The sequence below is a fragment of the Rhinopithecus bieti genome, unplaced genomic scaffold, assembly GCF_001698545.2.
Source record: "Rhinopithecus bieti isolate Rb0 unplaced genomic scaffold, ASM169854v2 scaffold_51227, whole genome shotgun sequence".
In the NCBI taxonomy this organism is placed as follows: Eukaryota; Metazoa; Chordata; class Mammalia; order Primates; family Cercopithecidae; genus Rhinopithecus; species Rhinopithecus bieti.
Genome location: NW_016820844.1, coordinates 158342 through 180919, shown reverse-complemented (window position 1 = coordinate 180919; position 22578 = coordinate 158342). Strand labels below are relative to the sequence as shown.

General features: G+C 41.6%; 1 protein-coding gene and 1 long non-coding RNA gene across 3 annotated transcripts in view; one reads left to right on the top strand and one right to left on the bottom strand.

The window, feature by feature from the left end:
- ZNF391 (zinc finger protein 391) overlaps positions 1–22522 on the top strand; it is a 29294-nt gene extending 6772 nt beyond the window's left edge. The window contains exons 1-3 of one of the 2 annotated variants that reach the window (XM_017859996.1): positions 8861–9302; positions 19760–19868; positions 20611–22522. In XM_017859996.1, coding sequence (XP_017715485.1) covers positions 20689–21765 — 1077 coding nt within the window. In that variant the 5' untranslated portion in view covers positions 8861–9302; positions 19760–19868; positions 20611–20688 and the 3' untranslated portion in view covers positions 21766–22522. Of the gene's footprint in view, positions 1–8860; positions 9303–19759; positions 19869–20610 lie in introns of those variants that run through there. The other variant, XM_017859997.1, reaches the window with a different exon arrangement.
- The window catches only part of LOC108520560 (uncharacterized), a 24234-nt gene continuing 20203 nt past the window's right edge, over positions 18548–22578 (bottom strand). The window contains exon 3 of the long non-coding RNA XR_001882937.1: positions 18548–18778. This is a non-coding gene — a long non-coding RNA (uncharacterized LOC108520560). The remainder of the gene's footprint in view (positions 18779–22578) is intronic.

Here is a 22578-nt window from a genome sequence, read left to right as displayed (position 1 = left end):
AAAAAAAAAAAAAAAACTATTTAACCAGAGCCTAACCTGCTGGGCTTTTATCAGGGCCTAATAGACTTTGGGAAACAGAAATACCCAACTCCAGTCATCTCTAGCCTCCCACATGAAAGAAGGGAAATACCCAACTCTAGCCCACTCTAGTCATCCTGTCCCATCAAAGGGAGGTAGGGGAAACTGAGAAAGGTGTGAGGTTTCCAATCCAGAGATATAGACTGACCAAAAGACTGAGACCTACTCAAAGAACTATAGAATGCTTCCCTTTCCCCTATACCTTGATACCACATTTCTAAAGGCCTAGGGATGGTTGCTTGAGCCCAGGAGTTCAAGACCAGTCTGGGCAACATAGTTAAGATCTTGTCTATGCAGAAAAACTAGTCAGGCATGGTGGTATGTGACTGTAGTCCTAGCTACTTAGGAGGCTGATGTGGGACGATTGCTTGACCCAGGAGGTGGAGGGTGCAGTGAGTCATGACCATGCCACTGCACTCCAGCCTAGGTGACAGAGCAAAACTCTGTCTCAAAAAATGTTTTAGGCTGGGTGTGGTGGCTCACACCTGTAGTCCCATCACTTTAGGAGGCCAAGACAGGCGGATCACCTGAGGTCAGTGAGACCAGCCTGGCCAACATGGTGAAACCTTGTCTCTACTAAAAATACAAAAATTAGCTGGGCCACGGTGGCGTGCACCTGTAATCCCAGCTACTCAGAAGGCTGAGGTAGAATTGCTTGAATCCAGAAGGCAGAGGTTGCAGTGAGCCGAGATTGGGCCACTACATCCTGGGTGACAGAGCAAGACTCCATCTCAAAAAAAAAAAAAAAAAAAGGCCGGGGGCGGTGGCCCATGCCTATAATCCCAGCACTTTGGGAGGCTGAGGCAAGCAGATCACCTGACATCAGGAGTTCAAGAGCAGCCTGGCCAACATGGTGAAACCCCATCTCTACTAAAAATACCAAAAATTAGCCAGGCATAGTGATGGGTGCCAGTAATCCCAGCTACTCAGGAGACTGATTTATCATTATAGGAGGCTGAGACAGGAGAATCGTTTGAACTCGGGAGGCAGAGGTTGCAGTGAGCTGAGACTGCGCCATGGCACTCCAGCCTGGGCAACAAGAGGGAAATTCTGTCTCAAAAAAAAAAAAAAAAAAGCAAAACTAAATGGCCTATTTGCAGCAGTTCTTTTACTCAGCACAGCATTTGCAGATATCAAGAAAATACAAGGCGTGTGAAAAAGGTAAAACATAAAACAAAACAAAAACAAATACACACAGACAGTTTGAAGAGGAAGAGCAAGCATCAGAACCAGACTCACATATGGTAAGGATGTTAGAATTCTCATACCAGAAATTTGAAACAACCATGATTAAGAAGATTAAGATGCTAAAGTCTCTGATGGGTAAAGTAGATACCATACAAGAATAGATAGGTAATGAAAGCATAGAGATATAAATTCTAAGAACCAGAAAGAAATGCTAGAGATCAAAAGCACTGTAACAGAAATGAAAATGATTTTGATGGCCTTACTGGTAGACCAGACATAGCAAAAAAAAAAGAATCTCTGATCTTGATGTTTATCCTAATAGAAAGCATCAAAATTGAAAAGCAGGCTGAACACAGTGGCTCACACTTGTAATCCCAGCACTTTGGGAGGCCAAGGTGGGCAGATCACTTGGGGTCAGGAGGTTAAGATTGGCCTGGCCAACATAGTCAAACCCCATCTCTACCAAAAATACAAACATTAGCTGGGAGTGGTGGTGCATGCCTGTAGTCCCAGCTACTCAGGAGGCTGAGACTGGAGAATGGCTTGAACACAGGAAGCAGAAGTTGCAGTGAGCTGATACTGTGCCACTGTACTCCAGCCTGGGCAACAGAGTCAGACCCTGTCTCAAAAAAAAAAAAAAAAAATCAAACACAAAACTGAAAAGCAAAGAGAACAAATTCTGAAAAAAAAACAGAATATTTAAGGACCAGGACAACTACAAAAAGGTATAACATATGTATGATAGGAATACAAAAAAAAGAAGAAAGACACCGAGAGAGAGAGAGACAAAGACAGGGGGTGGGGAAGGAAGGAATAAAGAAAGAGAAAAAAATATTTGAAACAATAATGACTGAGAATTCTCCCAAATTAATGTCAGATATCAAACCACAGATCAAAGTGGCTTAGAGAACACTGAGCAAAATAAATGCCTAAAAAAACTACACCTAGTGGCTTGGTCAGTTTGAGTCACTATAACAAATTATCATAGACAAGGTGATGATAATTTGTTATCAACAAAAGAAATTTATTTCTTACACCTCTGGGTTCTGAAAATCTGAGATCAGGGCGACAACATAATTGGATTTGGGTGAGGGCCCTCTTCTGGGTTGCAGACTGCCAAGCTCTTGTATCTTCACACAGTGGAGAGCAGAGAAAGGAAATAAGCTCTCTCATGACTCTAATAAGGGCACTAATCCTATTAATGAGGGCCCCACCCACATGGCCTCATCTAATCTATGTTACTTCCTAAAGGCCCCATCTCTTAATAATACCACATTGAGGGGTAGGGTTTCAACTTATAAATTTTGGGGAGACACAAACATTTAGTCCAGAACACCTAGGGATAATATTTTTAAGCTACAGAAAATCAAAATTAAAGAAAAATCCTGGAAGAAGCCATAGAGGGGAAAAAACAGCTTATATATAGAGGAGTAAGGATAAGATTTACATTTGACTTCTCAGAAACCATGCAAGGAAGAAGAGAGTGGAGTGAAATATTTAAGTGTTTACAGATTAAAAACCACCTATTCTGTACTCTGAAAAAATTATCCTTCGAAAGTTGAGGAAAAATAAAGACTTTCTCAGAGAAACAAAAGTTGAAGGAATTTGTTGCCAGTAGACCTGTCCTGCATGAAATGTTAATATAACTTCTTTAGGGAGAAGGACAATAACAGAAGCTAGAAACTTGGAAATATATATATATATGTATATAACATGGGCCTGGTGTGGTGGCTCAAGCCTGTAATCCCAGCACTTTGGGAGGCAGAGGTGGGCAGATTACTTGAGGCTAGCAGTTCAAGACCAGCCTGGCCAACATGGTGAAACCCTGTCTCTACTAAAAATACAAAAATTAGCCTGGTTTGTTGGTGCATGCCTGTTACCCTAGTTACTCAGGAGGCTGAGGCACAAGAATTGCTTGAACCTGGGAAGCGAAGGGTGCAGTAAGCCAAGATCACACCACTGCACTCAAGCCTGGGCGACAGAGTGAGACTCTATCTCAAAAAAAAAAAAAAAAAAAGATAATGAATAAAGGTAAAATAAAACATTTTCTTATTCTTAGTTGATGTAGTACAGCCAATTTTTAATTGACCTAAAAGTTTGTTCAAAATAATAACAACAATGTATTTATTCAATGATATATTATGTATATTCAATTACATATACACACACTCTTATGTATACTTCTGTATATGCAAAATGAGTGACAGCAATGAACCAAGGAACAGAAAGAAGAAATTAGAATTATTTTGTTATTGGCCAGGCGCTGTGGCTCACGTCTGTAATCCCAGCACTTTGGGAGGCCAAGGCAGGCAGATCACCTGAGGTCAGGAGTTCAAGACCAGCCTGGCCAACATGGCGAAACCCCATCTCTACTAAAAGTACAAAAATTAGCTGGGTATCGGGAGAACCCCACCTCCGATATTCAAAGCGGGTCCTTTTCTATTTTCCCTAAGTGTCGGCTGGTCTGAGAAATAAAGGGAAAGAGTACAAAAGAGAAAAATTATAAAGCTAGGTGTCCGGGGGAGATATCACATTTCTGCAGGTTCCATGATGCTCCCTGAGCCGTAAAACCAGCACGTTTTTATTAGCAATTTTCAAAAGGGGAGGGAGTATACGAATAGGGTGTGGGTCACAGAGATCACATGCTTCACAAGGTAATAAAATATCACAAAGCAAATGGAGGCAGGGTGAGATCACAGGACTACAGGATGGGGCAAAATTAAAATTGCTAATGAAGTTTCAAGCACACATTGTCATTGATAACATCTTATCAGGAGACAGGGTTTGAGAGCAGACAACCCGTATGACCAAAATTTATTAGGCGGGAATTTCCTCGTCCTCATAAGTCTGGGAGCGCTAAGGGAGACCGGGGCTTATTTGATCCCTTTGTCTATGACGGTAAAAGACAGCTGTTCCCAAAGTGGCCATTTTAGAGGCCTCCCCTCAGGGACACATTCTCTTTCTCAGGGATGTTCCTTGCTGAGAAAAAGAATTCAGTGATATTTCTCCTATTTGCTTTTGAAAGAAGAGAAATATGGCTCTGTTCCACCGGGCTCACTGGCAGTCAGAGTTTAAAGTTATCTCCCTTGTTCCCTGAACATTGCTGTCATCTTGTCCTTTTTTCAAGGTGCCCAGATTTCATATTGTTCAAACACACATGCTCTACAAACAATTTGTGCAGTTAACACAATCATCACAGCATGCTGAGGCGACATACATCTTCCTCAGCTTATGAAGATAACAGGATTAAGAGATTAAAGACAGGCATAGGAAATCACAAGGGCATTGATTGGAGAAGTGTCCGTGAAATCTTTACAATTTATGTTCAGAGATTGCAGTAAAGACGGGCATAAGAAATTATAAAAGTATTAATTTGGGGAACTAATAAATGTCCATGAAACTTTCACAATTTATATTCTTCTGCCATGGCTTCAGCCGGTCCCTCCATTTGGGGTCCCTGACTTCCCACAACAGCCGGGCGTGGTGGCGGGCACCTGTAATCCCAGCTACTTAGGGGGCTGAGGCAGGAGAAGCCTAAACATGGGAAGTGGAAGTTGCAGAGAGCCAAGATCATGTCACTGCACTCCAGGTTGGGCAACAAGAGTGAGACTCCATTTCAAAAAAAAAAAAACAAGAATTTTTTTTTATTATAAGGTTCTTGCCATACTACCCATGAAGCTTTATAGTGTTATTTGAGAGTGGACTCAGATTAGTTGTAAATATATATTGCAAACTCTAGATTAACCACTTAGAAAAAAGAAGTATACCTAATATGCTAATAAAGAAGAAAAATAAAATCATATAAAGGGTTCAATTAAAACAAAAAAGTCAGAAAAAAGCGGTAGACAAAAATAAGAACAAAGGCAACAAATAGAAAACAGTTAACAAGCATAGTAGGTATTAATCCAACTATATCAATAATACTTTCAACATCAGTGGTCTAAATGCACCATTTTAAGGCAGAGATTGTGAAGAAATAATATATGTTGTCTATAGGAAACTCACTTTAAAGATAAAGACACATATAGATTAAAAGTAAATCAATAAAGTTATACCATACTAACACTAATCAAAAGAGAGCAGAAGTAGCTATATTAACTTCAGACAGAGCAGACTTCAAAGCAAGGAGAGCTATGAGGAATAAAAAGGGGAATTATGTAATGAGAAAGGGGTTAATTCTCTAAGAAGATATGATCCTTAATGTGTATGCACCTAAAACCAGACTTTCAAAATACATGAGGCAAAAACTGATAGAACTTCAAGAAGGAAGAGATGAATCTACTGTCACAGAAATCTCAAATATTCTTTATCAGAAATGTGCAGATCCGGGAAGCAGAAAATCAGTAAGGATATAGTTGAAATCAACAACATCATCAATCAACTGGATATAATGGCCATCTTAGACTTCATCCAACAACAGCAGAATACTCTTTCTTCTCAAACTCACATGGAAAATTAATCAATATAGACCATGTTCTGGGCTGTAAAACATACCTTAATAAATTTAAAAGAATAGAAATTATACAGTGACTTATCTCAGATGACAATAGATTTAACTAGAAATCAATAACAGAAAGCTCATTGGAAAATCTCCCAAATACTTGGAGATTAAGCAATACACTTCCAAATAATACATGGGTCAAAGAAAAAATGCCAAGAGCAATTAAAAGATACTTTGAACTACATGAAAATGAAAACACAACTTAGCAAAATTTATGGAATGCTGTGAAAGCAGTGCTTAGGAGGAATTTATGGCAATGAATACATACATATTAGAAATAGCATAAAAACACCTAGGAATAAATTTAACCAAGGAAGTGAAAGATCTGTACACTGAATACTGCAAGACATTACTTGAAGAAATTAAAGAAGACCTAAATATTGGAAAGACATCCCATGTTCATGGGTTGGAAGGCTAACGATTGATAAGATGATAATACTATCTGATGGCCGGGCGCGGTGGCTCAAGCCTGTAATCCCAGCACTTTGGGAGGCCGAGACGGGCGGATCACGAGGTCAGGAGATCGAAACCATCCTGGCTAACACGGTGAAACCCCGTCTCTACTAAAAAATACAAAAATCTAGCCGGGAGAGATGGTGGGCACCTGTAGTCCCAGCTACTCGGGAGGCTGAGGCAGGAGAATGGTGTAAACCCGGGAGGTGGAGCTTGCAGTGAGCTGAGATACGGCCGCTGCACATCCAGCCCGGGCAACAGAGCGAGGACTCTGTCTCAAAAAAAAAAAAAAAAAAAAAAAAAAAAAAAAAAAAAAAAATACCTGATTTGATATACAGATTCATTCCAATGTATTCCTTATAAAATTTCAACCTTTGTTTGCAGAAATAGAAAATCCCATCCTAAAATTCATATGGAAAATTACCCTGAATAACCAATGAAAACCTTGAAGAAAAGAATAAAGTTTAAAGACACACACTTCATAATTTGAAAACTTTACACAAGCCTACAGTAACCTAAAGAGTGTGGTGCTGGAGAATAGGTATATAGACCCATAAAACAGAAAAGAGAGCCCAGAAATAAACCTCGCATATATGGTTGATGGATTTTCAACAAGTGCCAAGACCATTCAATGGGAAATGGACAGTGTTTCCAACAAATGGTGCTGGAAAAACTGGATATCCAAATGCAAAACAATAAAGTTGTAGTATTTACACCATCTACAAAAATTAACCCAAAATGGATCAAGGACTTAAATTTAAGAAGTAAAAAATTTATAAGAGATTATAAATCTCTTAGCAGAAAACATAAAAATCTTTCTTAGAGAAAGTAATTTTCAAGTATGGCACAGGTGATAAAATAAATTGAGCTTGATCAAAATCAAAAGTTTTATGCATCAAAGGACACTATCAAAAGAGAGAAAAACTTCACAGAATGGGAGAAAATATTTGCAAATCATATATCTGAAGAAGAATTAATATCTGGAATATATAAAAACTTATGCAACACAACAAAATCTACTTCAAAATAGGCAAAGGATTTGAACAGACATTTCTCCAAAAGAGACATACAAATAAGCACATGACAAGATGCTCAACATCACTAGCCATTAGGGAAATGCAAATCAAAGCCACAATGAGATAAAGCTTCATACCCATTAGGATGGCTGTAATACAACAACTACAACAAAACGGAAGTTAACAAGTGTTGGCAAAGATGTGGAGAAACTAGAACCCTCCTGCACTGCCGATGGGAATGTAAAACGATGCAGTCGTTATGGAAAACAGTTTGATGGTTCCTCAAAAAAGCTGATCACAGAATTACCATATGATTTAGCAATTCAACGCCTAGGTGTATACCCAAAGGATTGAAAACAGTGACTCAGATACTTGTACACCAATGTTCATAGCAGCATTATTCACAATGGCCAAAAGGCGGGAACCACCCAAGTGTTCAACAAGAGATGAATGGATAAACAAAATATTATGTATTTATATTTATACACTGTTTATGTATAAACACACACATATACACAATGGAATATTATTTAGCCATTAAAAGGCATGAAGGATACATGCTGCAATATGAATGAACCTTGAAAATATTATGCTAATTAAAATAATCCAGAAATAAATGGACAAATATTGTATTATTTTACTTATACGGCATATCTAGAACAGGCAAATTCATAGAAACATAATATAAAATAAAGGTTACCAGGGACTGTGGGGAGCAGGGAATAGAGACTGCTCAATGGGCATTTTTAGGGATGATGAAAATGTTCTAGAATTAGATAGTGATGGTGCTGTTGTGAATACACTAAAAACTTTATTGTATGACTTTAAAATGGTAACTTTAATGTTATGCGTAGTTTACCACAGTTTGAAAGTATTTTTAATTTTTAAAAATAGGAAATGATAAAATTAGATTTTATCTAATTCTTTCCAGCTTTATAATTTGGATCCTGCTTCTTCCTGCTTATAATTTGGATCCTGCTCCTTTGTACTTCAAGGCTCATGCTTTATACTTACTTGATGTTTCTATGGTACTTGTGCACAGCTGTCATATATCAGATCTGCAGTTTCGCACACGCGTTCCACTCTTCTAGTTCCTCAACTATTTGTAAGGTTGCCCTCCGCTATGTTTTCCATTAAATCTTCCATTATTTAAACCACTCCAATGTCCCTCGTTCCATAAGTTTCCCCTACTCTGAACTCCCAGGGCACATTGTGCAACTTCATTACCTTATATTAAAATTACCTGGAATTTTAAAAAATCTACTAGATTATGGTAGTGTCCTGATTTTATTCATCTTTTTCTTTTGGTGAAATTAGAGACGTGTCTTGCATTTAACAGTTTTTAAGCATCTAGATTGTGCAACGCAGCCATTTTGGAGAGACCACCTGCATCAGAATTATCTGGGATGCCCGTTGAAAATGCAGTGTTCCAGGCCAGTGAGTCAGTCTCGGAGTGTAAATCTTGTGAAGCTGTATTTTAACAAGCTCGCTTGATTTATTTGTGCACGCTATTTAAAACTCTATGAACCACCGGTGTAGGCTATACTTTGTAGTGTATTAAGGTGGTCTTCGGTATCTCTCGCAGACCCCCCTCCTCTTGCCTCTAGCACCAACCTCTCAGCCTCTCACATACCAGGGGAGGGGCTTTGCAAAAACCTTCAGGAAAGTGAATCCCAGCACAGCCCTGCTATCGCTGGCTCTCGGGCGCAGGCGCAGCGCTGCGACCGCCGCTGATACGTTGCCCATTCTCAGTGTGGTCTCTGTTTTGCAACTGGTCGTCGGCGTCAGGAGACTTAGGTCCAAGCGACTGCTCAGACAATGCCTGGCCCCGCATACCGAGCAGAGCATGATCAGCAGCAACCTAAGTGGGAGACTGCCTGTGATCCTAGGAAACCTTATGGGCGCTGGAGCAGCGATTCGACGCGTGGGTTTCTCTTTAATCCTTCCGACTTCCCCAAGCCCCGCGCACTCAGGTTCCGCTCCAAGTGCGGGATACGCCCGGGGTGTGTCGGGGTACTCGGCCGGAGGCGGCCGGTGAACGGGGCTTACAGGGCCCCGGGACCAAGGTGGGTGTTCTTGGAGGTTCTGGAAAGTGGAAACACGGTTTCTTCGAAGGAAACGGGCGAAAGGGTCGCGGGTGGTTTGGCTGCAGGTCGGGTCAGGAGGTACCTCCACGGTTGGGACGCTGCGTGGCTAGGGGTCGAGAGGGCCCCCAGCGCTCGTCTCATGGGCGGGCCAGCCTAGTTCCTCTGCGGCAGTGACAGCCAGTGGTTTTCCCCGAGTGTATCCCTGGGAGATGAGAAAGAGCAGGGTTGCACCCTGCTTCCCCTCTAGCTGGGCGAGGGAGGGCTTCGGTACTGGGGTGTTTCCCTGGTGCTTACTGAGTGCAGGCATTGCTCCAAGAGTTTTTACCTGCATTAATTCATTTAATCCTTGCATCAACCCTATGAAATAGTGTACTATTATTATCCCCATGTTACAGATAAGGAAATTGAGGCACAGAGAGATGAAGTATTTGCTCGGCGGGGGGCAGTGGCTCACGCCTGTAATCCCAGCACTTTGGGAGGCCAAGGCAGGCGAGTTATCTGAGGTCAGGAGTTCGAGACCAGCCTGGGCAATATGGTGAAACCCCTTCTCTACTAAAAATACAAAAATTGGGTGGGAGTGGTGGCGCGTGCCTGTAATCCCTGCTACTCGGGAGGCTGAGGCAGGAGAATCACTTGTACCCAGGAGGCGGAGGTTGGAGTGAGCCGAGACCACTACATTGCACTCCAGCCTGGGCAACAAGAGTGAAACTCCGTTCCCCTGCACCAAAAAAAAAAAAAAAAAAAAAAAAGGAATTACTTGCTTAAGTTACAGAGGCTAGTGAGTGCCAGTCCTTAGTTTTTGGTTCTGGTGATGAAGGTTGGTACTTGAATAAAGTAGTTGTTCATTATTTGTTGTAGGTGTATTGACAGTTACTGTGGATCTTTGTGTGTGAATTTGTGCTTTATGTGTGAGTTTGTGCTTTGAACCAATTTCTGTGAACATTGTTACCTGAAGATCACCTTTGGTAGGACAAGATTTTCTCTATTCTGTGGTTAAACTGAGGCTGCCTAGGCACTTCTGCTGATTGCTTTGTGGATTGGCAAAGGCTCCAGGAAGCAATCAACCTAGTGCCACAAAACAAAGCACCCAGAGAAGCCCTATTCCAGACTCTTCAAAACCTTCTTCCTTCTGAAGGGGGTAGAAAATAAAGGAGAATTATCCCTGGATCAGGAATTGATTATAGGACAGACTGGCAATGTCAAAACAATTTTAGATAATTAGGGTAACAGTGGTGGCCAGCGCTGTTAGTGCTGGAAAGTTAGAGTCACATAAAGGAATAGCAAACCACCAGGTTGGCTAGGGCTGCAGCATGTTGTGACCACTTAAGAGAATAATGATTTTGTGGGAATACAGTATCCAGAGAGCAGTAAGGTGACTCAAATAATAAAAGTATGAAGAAGAAAGGATAAAAGGAGCGGCAACTTTCCACATCAAGAGGGAGGAATCCCTTGAATGGACTCTGGAAAAAGATATGGGCCTAACATTGTGGAGACAGGCCCTAACCTCCTGGCCTCTCTGAAATATGTTTGGGGGCTATCCCTGAAACTTTTGTCACATCCATTAGTCTTCCCTTTCCCATCTTATATACATCCTCCAAAGCCAGGAAAAAGAATGCATCTCTCCATGCTCTAGAGCAGCAGCTGCTGAAGGGAGCCTCATAAATCCTCTGACAGCATCTTTCCTTAAACATATACCATCACAGTTTTCAAATTCATTGATGTGAGATGAGCACAGCAATAGCATCATCTCCCTTATACTATATATCATTCTTTATTGTAAATGTTTTGCCATAGTTTAACTTGCAGTATTCACAAAAGCTTTGTGAGAAAAGACAAGCCCATGCTAGTAATGGTGTTTTATAATGTGGGGCAAGAGTTTTCAGAAAGGTGACTTGACCAAGGAAGCGCAGCTGTAAGCAGTGTCATCTGTCTTCTATTTTGACCCTCAGGAAGAAGTAAGGAGACTAGTGTCATAGTGTCTTTGAACTCATACCCCATATGAAGAGAATGTCAAAGAGGTTGGATCACCTAAAGAGTTTAGAGAAAGTTTGGATTTGGTTCAGATCTGTCTTTTATCATAAAAGATGAAACCCAGACATAAGTGTCCATTGTCATTTTCTTTATATCTGAGAGGAGATAGGATTACTTTGGGCATTCATTTTACTTTTTTTTTTTTTTTTTTGAGACAGAGTTTCACTCTTGTTGCTTAGGCTGGAGTGCCGTGGTACTATCTTGGCTCATTACAACCTCCACCTCCTGGGTTCAAGCGATTTTCCTGCCTCAGCCTCCCAAAGTAGCTGGGATTACAGGGCCTGCCACCACGCCCAGCTAATTTTTTTGTATTTTTAGTTGAGATGGGGTTTCACCATATTGGCCAGGCTGGTCTTGAACTCCTGACCTCAGGTGATCCACCCGCCTCGGCCTCCCAATCATTTTACTTCTAATCCTTAGGGTTGCATTCAACAGGACTAGATGTGGACATTACTAGACAGAGGTTCTGGATGCCTTAGAATATGACCTTTGCCCATTTCTGCCTTTCATTAAAAATAAAACCAAGTGGAGGCAGATGATGGAAAGGCAACTGTCTACCTCTCCATAAGATCCATATTCCACATGAATTAAGTATTCTTCTCTCTTTTCTGAAAGTGTGTTCCATCTTGGCAAGCAGAGACACATTCATCCCTTCTTAGATGAGTCTGCCAAATTTTGCCAAGGGGACTATTCTTTATTTGGCTGTTGACTGTTCTTAATATCTTCAACACTCCCTCACTCTAATTCATCATTAGATTAATTAATGAACACAGGCTTTTTTTGGCCTATTTCTTGAATGGTTTCATCTGAAATATGGACCTTGAGATCTTACATGTCTCTGAGGATTTGAAAAAGAGTAGATTCATTGTAGTTCTCTCCCCTTAGTCTAGGCAGATGGCTCTGTGCCTCAAAATTTGGGATCTAAAGTCAAACTACTGGGTATCAGATAGCTTTGGACAAATCAAGTCCAGCATCTTCATTTTTCAGGTGAGGAGACACAAAACCAGATTGTTTATTTTCCCGTTTTCTATATAGCTACCAATGGAGCTATAACCAAAATCCAGCTTACCTAGTCAGTGCCTATAGCTCTGGGCCTCTATCTGATGTTTCCCTGAATTGTGCTGAGGATGCCACTTGCACTTCAGTGGAGGCCAGAGACTTTTTTTTTTTTTTTTTTTTTTTGAGATGATGGAGTCTTGCTCTGTCAACCAGGCTGGAGTGCAGTGGTACAGTCTTGGCTCACTGCAGCCTCTACCTCCTGGGTTCAAGCGATTCTCTTGCCTCATCCTCCTGAGTAGCTGGCACTACAGGTGCGTGCCACCACGACTGGCTAATTTTTATATTTGTAGTAGAGACTGGGTTTCACCATGTTGGGCTGGTCTCAAACTCCTGACCTCAGGTGATCTGCCCACCACAGCCTCCCAAAATGCTGGGATTACAGGCATAAGCCACCATGCCCGGCCAAGGCCAGAGACTTTACTCCATAGGTTACACAGATAGGGCTGTTAGTGTGGCTGAGATTTACTGCAGCGTTTCAGGGACTGGCTCTGGGAGGTCATCACTCTCTATACCCCTACGCCACTCTGAAGTCAAGGTCATGCTGATATCCTTCTGACATCAGTGGAGTTTAGTTTCTTGGCCATTTACAGGCCCCTAAACAGAAAGTGTGACTCAGGCATTCTTTCCCTGTCTGTTGAGAAGCAACACATACTGTATGGTATAATGAGTTTGAATCTAGGATTTATTACTTGGCCTTGTGCCAAATTACTTAACTTCTCTGTACTTACACTATTTATTTGTATTGCGGGAATAATAATTCCCCTCTCACAGAGTTATTGTGAAGAATAAATGAGTCAATATTCATAAAATTCTTAGAATAGACAGGCCCAAAGAAAGGCCATTTCTGGATTCCTTTCACAAGTTCTTTATTTTTTCTAGGTAGAAAGTTTCCCTAGTGGAGTTTGTATCTGTCTATCATATGTGTCACATACTCTAACACATCTAATGCATAATACAGTTGTATATATAATGAGCTTATTTGAAATGAAAAAACCAACTACACTTTGAGACTCTTGCACTATACAGTATGATATGGCTTGGATATGTGTCTCCACCAAGTCTCAAGTTGAATTGTAATCCCAAATGTTGGAGATGGGACCTGACAGGAGGTGATTGGATCTTACAGGTCAATACCTCAGGGCTTGGTGCTGTTCTTGCGATAATGCATAAGTTCTCATGAGATCTGGTTGTGTAAAAGTGTGTGGTACCGGCCGGGCGCGGTGCTCAAGCCTGTAATCCCAGCACTTTGGGGACGGCGGAGGGGGATCACGAGGTCAGGAGATCGAAACCCATCCTGGCTAATACGGTGAAACCCTTTCTCTACTTAAAATACAAAAAACTATGCCCGGGCGATGCAGGTGGCGGGCCGCCCCGACCGATGCTAGTCCCAAGCTACATCGGAGAGGCTGAGGCAGAGAGAATGCGACGTAAAAAAACCCGGGAGGCGGAGCCTGCAGGTGAGCCATGAGATCCAGGCACACTGCCACTCCAGCCTGTGGTGGACAGAGCATACTCCTGTCCAAAAAAAAAAAAAAAAAAAAAAAAATAAGGGAAAAAGTGTGTGGTACCTCTCCACCTCTCTTTTCTCCTGCTTTTGCCATGTGATGTGCCTGATGCCCCTTTGCCTTCCACCATGAGTAAAAGCTCCCTGAGGTCTCCCCAGAAGCTGAGCAGATGCCAGCACCATGGTTGTACAGCCTGAAGAACTGTGAGCCAATTAAACCTATTCTCTTTATAAATTACCCAGCCTCAAGTATTTCTTTATAGCAATGCAAGAATGGCCTAATACAGCAAATTGGTACTGAGGCACATGCTTGGCTATAAAGTTACTTAAAAATGTGAAAGGAACTTTGGAACTGGGTAACAGGCAGAGGATGGAAGAGTTTGGAGGGCTCAGAAGATGGGAAGATGAGGGAAAGTTTGGAATGTTTTAGAGACTGGTTAAATGTTTGTGACAAAAATGCTGATAGTGATATGGACAGTGAAGTCCAGGCTGACAAGGTCTCAGATGGCAATGAGGAACTTATTGGGAACTAAAGCAAAGGTTATATGTGTTATGCCTTAGCAAAGAACTTGGCTGCCTTGTGCCCCTGCCCTAGGGATCTGTGGAAGTTTGCACTTCAGAGTGTTGATTTAGGGTATCTGTCAGAAGAAATTTTTAAGCAGCAAAGGAAGATGTAGCCTGGCTCTTTCTAACAGTCTGTCTGTCCTCAGATGTAGGAGGAAAGAAATGACTTAAAGTTGGAAGTTATATTTAAAGGGAAAGCAGAGCATAAAAGTTTGGAAAATTTGCAGAGAAAAAAGATTTTAAAAAGCTTTTTCAGGAGAGAAATTCAAGCAGGCCATGGAGCAACCCATTACTAGAGAGATTTGCAAACTAAAAAGGAGCCAGGTGCTAATAGTCAAGAAAACAGCAAAAAGGCCTGAAAGGCATTTCAGAGATCTAAGAGGCGATGCCTCCCATGACAGGCTCAGAGACCCAGGAGGACTTAAGGATTTCAGGGCCAGATCCTGGGTCCCACTGCCCTGCACCACTCCAGGAGGCTGCTCCTAAATCCTGGTTGCTTGGGCTCCAGCCATAGTTCCAATGGGCCCAGGTACAGCTCAGGCTGCTGCTCTGGAGGGTAGAAGCTGTAAGCCTTGGTGGCCTCCATGTGGTGTTAAGCCTGTGGATGTGCACAGTGCAAGAGTAAAGGAGGCTTGGCAGCCTCTGCCTAGATTTAAGTGGATGTATGAAAAGGCCTGGGTGTCCAGGCAGAAGCCTGCTGTAAGGGGCAGAGCCCCTTTAGAGAACCTCTACTAGGGCAGTCCGGAGGGGAAATGTGGGGTTGGAGGCCCCACACAGGGTCCCCACTGCACTGCCTAGTGGAGCTGTGGGAAGGGAGCCACCATGCAGACCCCAGAATGGTAGATCCTGTGCTTAGACCCTGTGCTTGGAAAAGCCACAGGCACTCAACAACCTGGGAGAGCAATGTGGGGCTGAATTCTGCAAAATCACAGAAGTGGAACTGCCCAAGGCCTTGGGAACCCACCCCTTGCACCATTGTGCCCTACATGTGGGACATATAGGAGATTATTTTGGAGCTTTAAGATTTAATGACTGCCTTGCTGCATTTCGAGCTTGAATGGAGCCTGTAGCCCCTTTCTTTTGGCTGATTTCTCCCTTTTACAATGGGAGTATTTACCCAGTGCCTGCACCTCCATTGTATCTTGGAAGTAAATAAATTGTGATGTACAGGTTCATAGGTGGAAGAAATTCATCTCCAGATGAGACTTTGGACTTGGACTTGGGACTTTTGAGTTAATGCCAGAATGACTTAAGACTTTCGGGTACTGTTGAGCAGTCTCCTAAAAATACTGATTATGTTTTGCAATGTGAGGACATGAGACTTGGGGGCCAAGAGCAGAATGATATGGTTTGAATATATATCCCCATCAAATCTCATGTTGAATTGTAATCCCTAGTGTTGGAGGTGAAGCTTTATGGGAGGTGATTGGATCGTGGAGGTAGATCCCTCATGGCTTGGTGCTGTCCTTGCAATAATGAGTGAGTTCTCGTGAGATCTGGTGTGTAAAAGTGTGTGGCCCCTCCCTCCTGCCTTGCTCCTGCTTTCACCATGTGATATGCCTGCTCCCCTTTCACCTTCTGTCATGAGTAAAAGCTCCCTGAAGGCTCACCAGAAGCTGAGAAGATGCCAACACCATGCTTTTACAGCCTGCAGAACCATGAGCCAATTAAACCTCTTTCCTTTATAAATTACCCAGCCTCAGGTATTTCTTTATAGCAATGCAAGAACAGCCTAATACATAGTATAAACACATTAGTTGATTATAGATAGTCTCATATCAAATTGGCACAGTTTGACAATAATTAAAATATTAATAAGCATGAGAGTGAACTTCAAATTGGCCATATCCAAGAACTCTGTCATAGTTCTTTCTCTTGTCAGGATATTCAGCCTACTTTTAGATATCCTATATTTCAGGGTTCTTCTAGTGAGACAGTTTGCACAAATCTTCAAATTTTGGATCTCCCTGCTTTCATATTGCCTCCAAAAACTAAATATTTCCTAATAATCTCTCTTCTCCAGAATGGGATATGATATTTAATAATGTAGTAATATTCCACTAAGTACAACATTCCCATTAGTTCTCATATTACCTTATGGCAGTATGGGTGTTCTCAAATCTTCAGAGACTTCTGTTGGGGACAAGAACTTTTGCTTTAGTAGCTTTAGAGGCTTTGTAATTTACCTACTGGGAGATGCAGTATTCACCTATCATGTAATTGTCAATATTTTAGTTCCATTGCACTAGAGAATTATTTCTCTACCCTTCAGACCTACCATTCCCTTTACTATTCTGAAATAAAATTCATTTTATGTCATATGAATACTACCTACCTATGAAATAATTTCAAAAGTATCAATATGTTACCTTAACTATAATATGAAGGAGAAGGAAAAGGAAAATGATTTATAATCAAATAATATGCATTTCAGCAGGTAAATGACTGGATGAAATAGATGCTTACACCTATTAGAACCACTGTGAATTCAACTACAAATGCAGCCTGATTTATGAATTATATTTGTGAATCTAATACCATAAGTGGCTTTACTTCCCTGAAATGGTGAAAAATTCCTAATAACATTGAAACAAAAAAATGTATATTTTGGCTGGACTTGGTGGCTCATGCCTGTAATCCCAGTATTTTGGGAGGCTGAGGTGGACAGATCAATTGAGCCCAGGAGTTTGATGCCAGCCTGGGCAACATGGTGAAACCCCATCTCTACAAAATAAAATTAAAAATTAGCCATACATGGTGGTGTGTGCCTGTAGTCCCGCTACTTAGGAGGCTGAAGTCAGAGGATCACCTGAACCTGGGGAGGTCAAGGCTGTAGTGAATAGTAATTGTACCACGGCACTCCAGCCTGGGTGATAGAGTGAGACCCTGTCTCAAAAAAGTAAAGAAAGAAATGTATATTTCCTTGATTTTCCAATACATATTAAAGCTATGCAAAATGGTGTATGTATGCATAAAGCGTTATTAGGTTTTAGTTTCAGGTAACTATTAACAACTTTTTTGAAAGTCAGGTAGGATAAATGACAGTTCTTTTTTCTGCAGGAATATCTATAATCCCTGGCCCCCATTAAATTCAAATAGTACTATCCAATCATTGTGACAACCCAAAACACCCTCACAAATTCCCCCAAAGTCTCCCTAGGATGCTATCTTGAGGATCACTATAATAAAAGAGAAAGGTAGTAGTGAACTGACAGTAAAATAATGTGTTAGGCCATTCTTGCATTGCTATGGAAATGAAATACCTGAGGCTGGGTAATTTATAGAGAAAAGAGGTTTAATTGGCTCACAGTTCTGCAGGCTGTGCAAGCATTGCTCTAGCATCTGCTTCTGGAGAGGGCCTCAGGAAGTTTCCAATTATGGTGAAAGGTAAAGGGGGAGCAAGCATGTCAAATGGTAAGAGCAGGGGCAAGAGACTGCAAGGGAGGGGAGGTCCCAAACTTTTAAGCAACTAAATCTCACATGAACTAACTGAGCAAGAACTCACTTATCACCAAGGGGATGCTGCTAAACCAGTCAGGAGGAATCTACCTCCACGATCCCATCATCTCCCATCTTCCAACATTGGGAATCACATTTTTTTCTTTTTTTCAGGGGAGGGTGGGGAGGAATCACATTTCAGCATGAGATTTGGAGGGAACAAACATCTAAACCATATCAGATAACAATGGAGGAGGTTAAGGATCTGAGCTACAAGAATGGAAGCCAGCCACGGTAGCAGTAAGGCAAATTCCTATTTAGGAATGTTGGCATCATAAAGTATGCAACTGGATCTTTTTGTGTGTGTGTGTGAGACAGAGTCTCACTCTGTCACCCAGGCTGGAGTGCAGTGCTGCGATCTCGGCTCACTGCAACCTCTGCCTCCCAGGTTCAAGCAATTCTCCAGCCTCAGTCTCCCAAGTAGCTGGGATTACAGGCATGCATCACCATGCCCAACTAATTTTTGTAGAGACGGGGTTTCACCATGTTGGCTAGGCTGGTCTCGAACTCCTGACCTCAAGTGATCTGCCCGCTTTGGCCTCCCAGAGAGTTGGGATTACAGGCATGAGCCACTGCGCCCCACAGCAATTGGATCTTAATGTAAGATTCTACGATAAGAAATTCTGACTCCTGCATCATCCCAGTAGTAGGGCTTTTTATCTTCCCTATTTTCAGTTGAAAGGCATATTCTTGGCAAAGCTGAACACAGACGGCATCATCATGTTACTTGAGGTTCTCCATGCATGGCTTCTTGGCACATATCCTTCAAGGCTAACCTCCACATCTGAGAGGTCCCAGTCTATGAGAAAGGAAAGAGTTTTATGAAGCCAGATTAACTTCCTAATCTCATGGATCTCAAATTATGCTGTGAGCAGAAATATTTGGGGAACTGTTATACAGTTCATTGCCTCCTTTAATACACAAGGGCTCCAAGTTAATTAAGAGGAGGGGTTAAACAAGCTTTAATGAGGAAATTTAGAGTCCAGGGATGGGCAAGAAGAAAAGGCACAGGTTCCCAGATCTTCTTATTTTCCTGACAAAGGCCGCTGGAGCCAGGATATTCTGCTGGACACTGATAGGTTGGTGTTCCAGGAGAGGTCCTTGCTGCCCTGTTGCTCTCACTTCTTATAATACAAGTGGAAAACAACATTGTCAGTGTGGAGATGAACATACTACTTGGTGCCAGGCAATATGAATGTGAGGTGTTTGCTTTTTAAACAAGAGTCATCTGGGAAAGCTAACTGTCTAGTACCTGGGAAACTTGAGATCTGTGGGAAGTTTCAACCCCTCTTTAGAGAAAAGGGGCCGCCTGTCCTATGGGAAGCTGAGTTTCTATTTTATACCTGCCTGCTGTGAGAAGAATGTTAGGGGGCAGAAGATAGTCCAAGTTAGCACTTTGTTCAAGCAACCTAGACTGTATTTCTAAGGCTCTTTCTGGACATTCAGCTTGTCAAGTCACGTGAACTTATTAAAATACAAATGCCTGGGCCCCATCAGACTTGCTAGGTCCAAAGCAAGGTTCAGATATCTGGAGTAACAAGTGTCATAAGTAATTCTGATGTGTATGTGTTTCTGTATGTAACCTGTGTGTGTGTATGTAACCCGTCTTTTGGCATCTAATTTTAGTCCCTTTCAGAGACTCATTTTCTCCAGCCCCTCCTGCCATAGACCCTGTGAAAGCTCACTCTACCTTTTCTTAGATAAAAACACTGAGATTGAGCTCTGGATAGCTCTGTCTTCAGCACCAGCAGCCTTGTATTAAAACATTTCTAATCTGCAGGAACCCCAGCATGTGAATTGGACTTTATCACCCAGTTGGAGGAAGAATAACAGTAGATGTTGGATCTTCAGGAAGCTGAAGAGGGCAGTGCCCAGAAATACCTGTCTAGGTAAGTAGTGTCATAAGAAGACCACCAATTTGATGTTGAGGAGATGAGTTCTAGTCCAAGCCCTTGCAATTTGTTGGGTCATGTAGGCAAGTGACTCAATCTGTTTTCTATCTGTCAGATGAGTGGGTTGGCCTAGATAATGTCTAAGTTCTGCTAAATCTCTGATAGTCTAGGACTGTAGACTTCTTTAGAAGAATACCTGAAGTATAATAATTGGAAGAAGGGTTGAAAGGCAAATGGGAAGAGCAGTGTGGTAGTTATTATTTCTGAAATTTTTACTCTCTTTCAATCCCAGGAAAATGGTTGCATTCAGGCTTGATCAAGTCATCTTTCCTTTTTCCATTTCTTTTTTCTACGCTTGAGAGTCTTGATTCTTCTCATCCTTCTCCTTGCTCTCATTTTCCATGGCTAATCAGCTACCATAAAAGGTCATTTTACCTTTTAATCCCGAACTCTCTGTCATCAGCTGGTACACCTGCTCATTTCCATTTGTTTGGGTTAGCATATTACCCAATAACTCTTTCGATATTTCTTGATGTCTCTGTGTTCACCATGCCCAGTGCAAAAATTCTGCCTCTTATCTCTTCTGGCTTTGTTCTCCTCCACTACCCTTTTTTGTTTTCTCCTCATATAAAGTTGCTAGTATGCATGAATTCAAATTAGTTGTCTTTTCTCTGCTGGTTTATTTTCTTTGCTCTCCACAGTAGACACAGGTGACATTTACACTTTAAATGTCTTTCAGATAGAGGGATTTGAACTGAACCAAAGCATCAACACCAATCAGACTGTTTCCAAAAAACTAGAGTTTTCAAGGTCAGCAATGGAAAGCCTCAGAGGGAATACTGCTCAGGGTCCTACAAATGAAGAAGCCTATAAAAATAAAGGCCATTTATCAAGGCAGACAAAATGTTCTGCACAGAAGAAATCCTGTTTTGAGAACACAGTGGTCAGAAAAGTGTCAGTGACACTTGAAGAAATTTTCATGGGGGATGGAGGCCCTGAATCCAGTGAATTTAGTCTAAGCCCAAACCTTGACACACAACAGAAAATTCCAAAGGGAGATGGATCCCCAATATCTAGGAAAAACTCCAAAGATAATTCAGACTTAATTAAACACCAAAGACTTTTCTCACAAAGAAAACCTTGTAAATGCAATGAATGTGAAAAAGCCTTTAGTTACCAATCAGACCTTCTTGTACACAGTAGAATTCATAGTGGAGAAAAGCCTTTTGAATGCAACAAATGTGGGAAATCTTTCAGCCGAAGTACACATCTTACTGATCATCAAAGAACTCACACTGGAGAGAAACCTTATGAATGCAATGAATGTGGAAAAGCTTTTAGTCGGAGCACACATCTTAGTCTACATCAGAGAATCCATACTGGAGAAAAACCATATGAATGTAGTGAATGTGGAAAAGCATTTAGCCGAAGCACTAACCTTAGTCAACATCAGCGAACTCATACTCAAGAAAGGCCTTACAAATGTAATGAATGTGGGAAAGCCTTCGGTGACCGTTCAACCATAATTCAGCATCAGCGAATACACACTGGAGAGAATCCCTATGAATGCAGTAAATGTGGAAAAGCTTTCAGTTGGATCTCATCGCTTATTGAACATCAGAGAACACACACTGGGGAGAACCCCTATGAGTGCGGTGACTGTGGGAAAGTGTTCAGTCGAAGCTCATCTCTTACAGAACATCAGAGAATCCACACTGGAGAAAAGCCCCACGAGTGCAGAGTGTGTGGAAAGGGCTTCAGTCGAAGCTCATCCCTTATTATTCATCAGAGAATCCATACTGGGGAGAAGCCATACAAATGTAATGACTGTGGAAGAGCCTTCAGTCAGAGTTCAACTCTCATCAGACATCAGCACCTTCATACTAAAGAGTAATATCTGAGCTTTTATTAATGTTAGCACAAGAACATATATACCTAACCTCCCACCACTGAAATATATATATTTCAAGTGTATATATACTTGTTCTGATTTTCTTTTATTAGATACCGATACCCGTTTTAAGCTTTCATTCATTCTTTCCATCCATGTATCCTTTCCTCTCCCCTCCCTTCCTCCCTCCCTCCTACTTTTCTCCCAACCCCTTTCTCTTTTCTCAAATAAGTTTGCAATAAAACAAAAGGATGACTCAAAAAACCTAACATATGCAATCTAATATTCTGAAGGGCTCCAACTTTAGAGTATAAAACTACCTGACACCTTGTAGTTTCTCTGCTAATCTGTTCCATCAAGCGTGGGTCCTGGAACCACCAGGTAATCCTCTGTTTTCTAACCACATCAGCCCCTTCACATGAAGAGAAAATCCTGTGTGTGTGTCTTCATACTTGCTGGCTCTAGTACCAGAAGAGAGGGATCTGGCTTCAGAGCAGGACCAAAAACTTCTCACCATCTGAGGATAATAGTGTTGAGGCAAATTCATTCTCTTGACTTGCAAAGACAGATTTTTCTCATCTTCTTCCTTCTCTTACCTTTTTTGCAGTAGCATTTTTCCTGAAAGTATAACTCATTTCTTTTACTAGTGCCTAACTAATCCTAGTGTTATTTTATCACATTTTAACAAGAATGTTCTAAAATCTTGGAGACGTTTCTCCATGATCTTGGGGAAAAGTTGCCAAATGCTGTGCTGTTTTTTTTTTTTTTGTTTTTTTTTTTTTGAGACGGAGTCTCGCTCTGTCGCGGCCCAGGCTG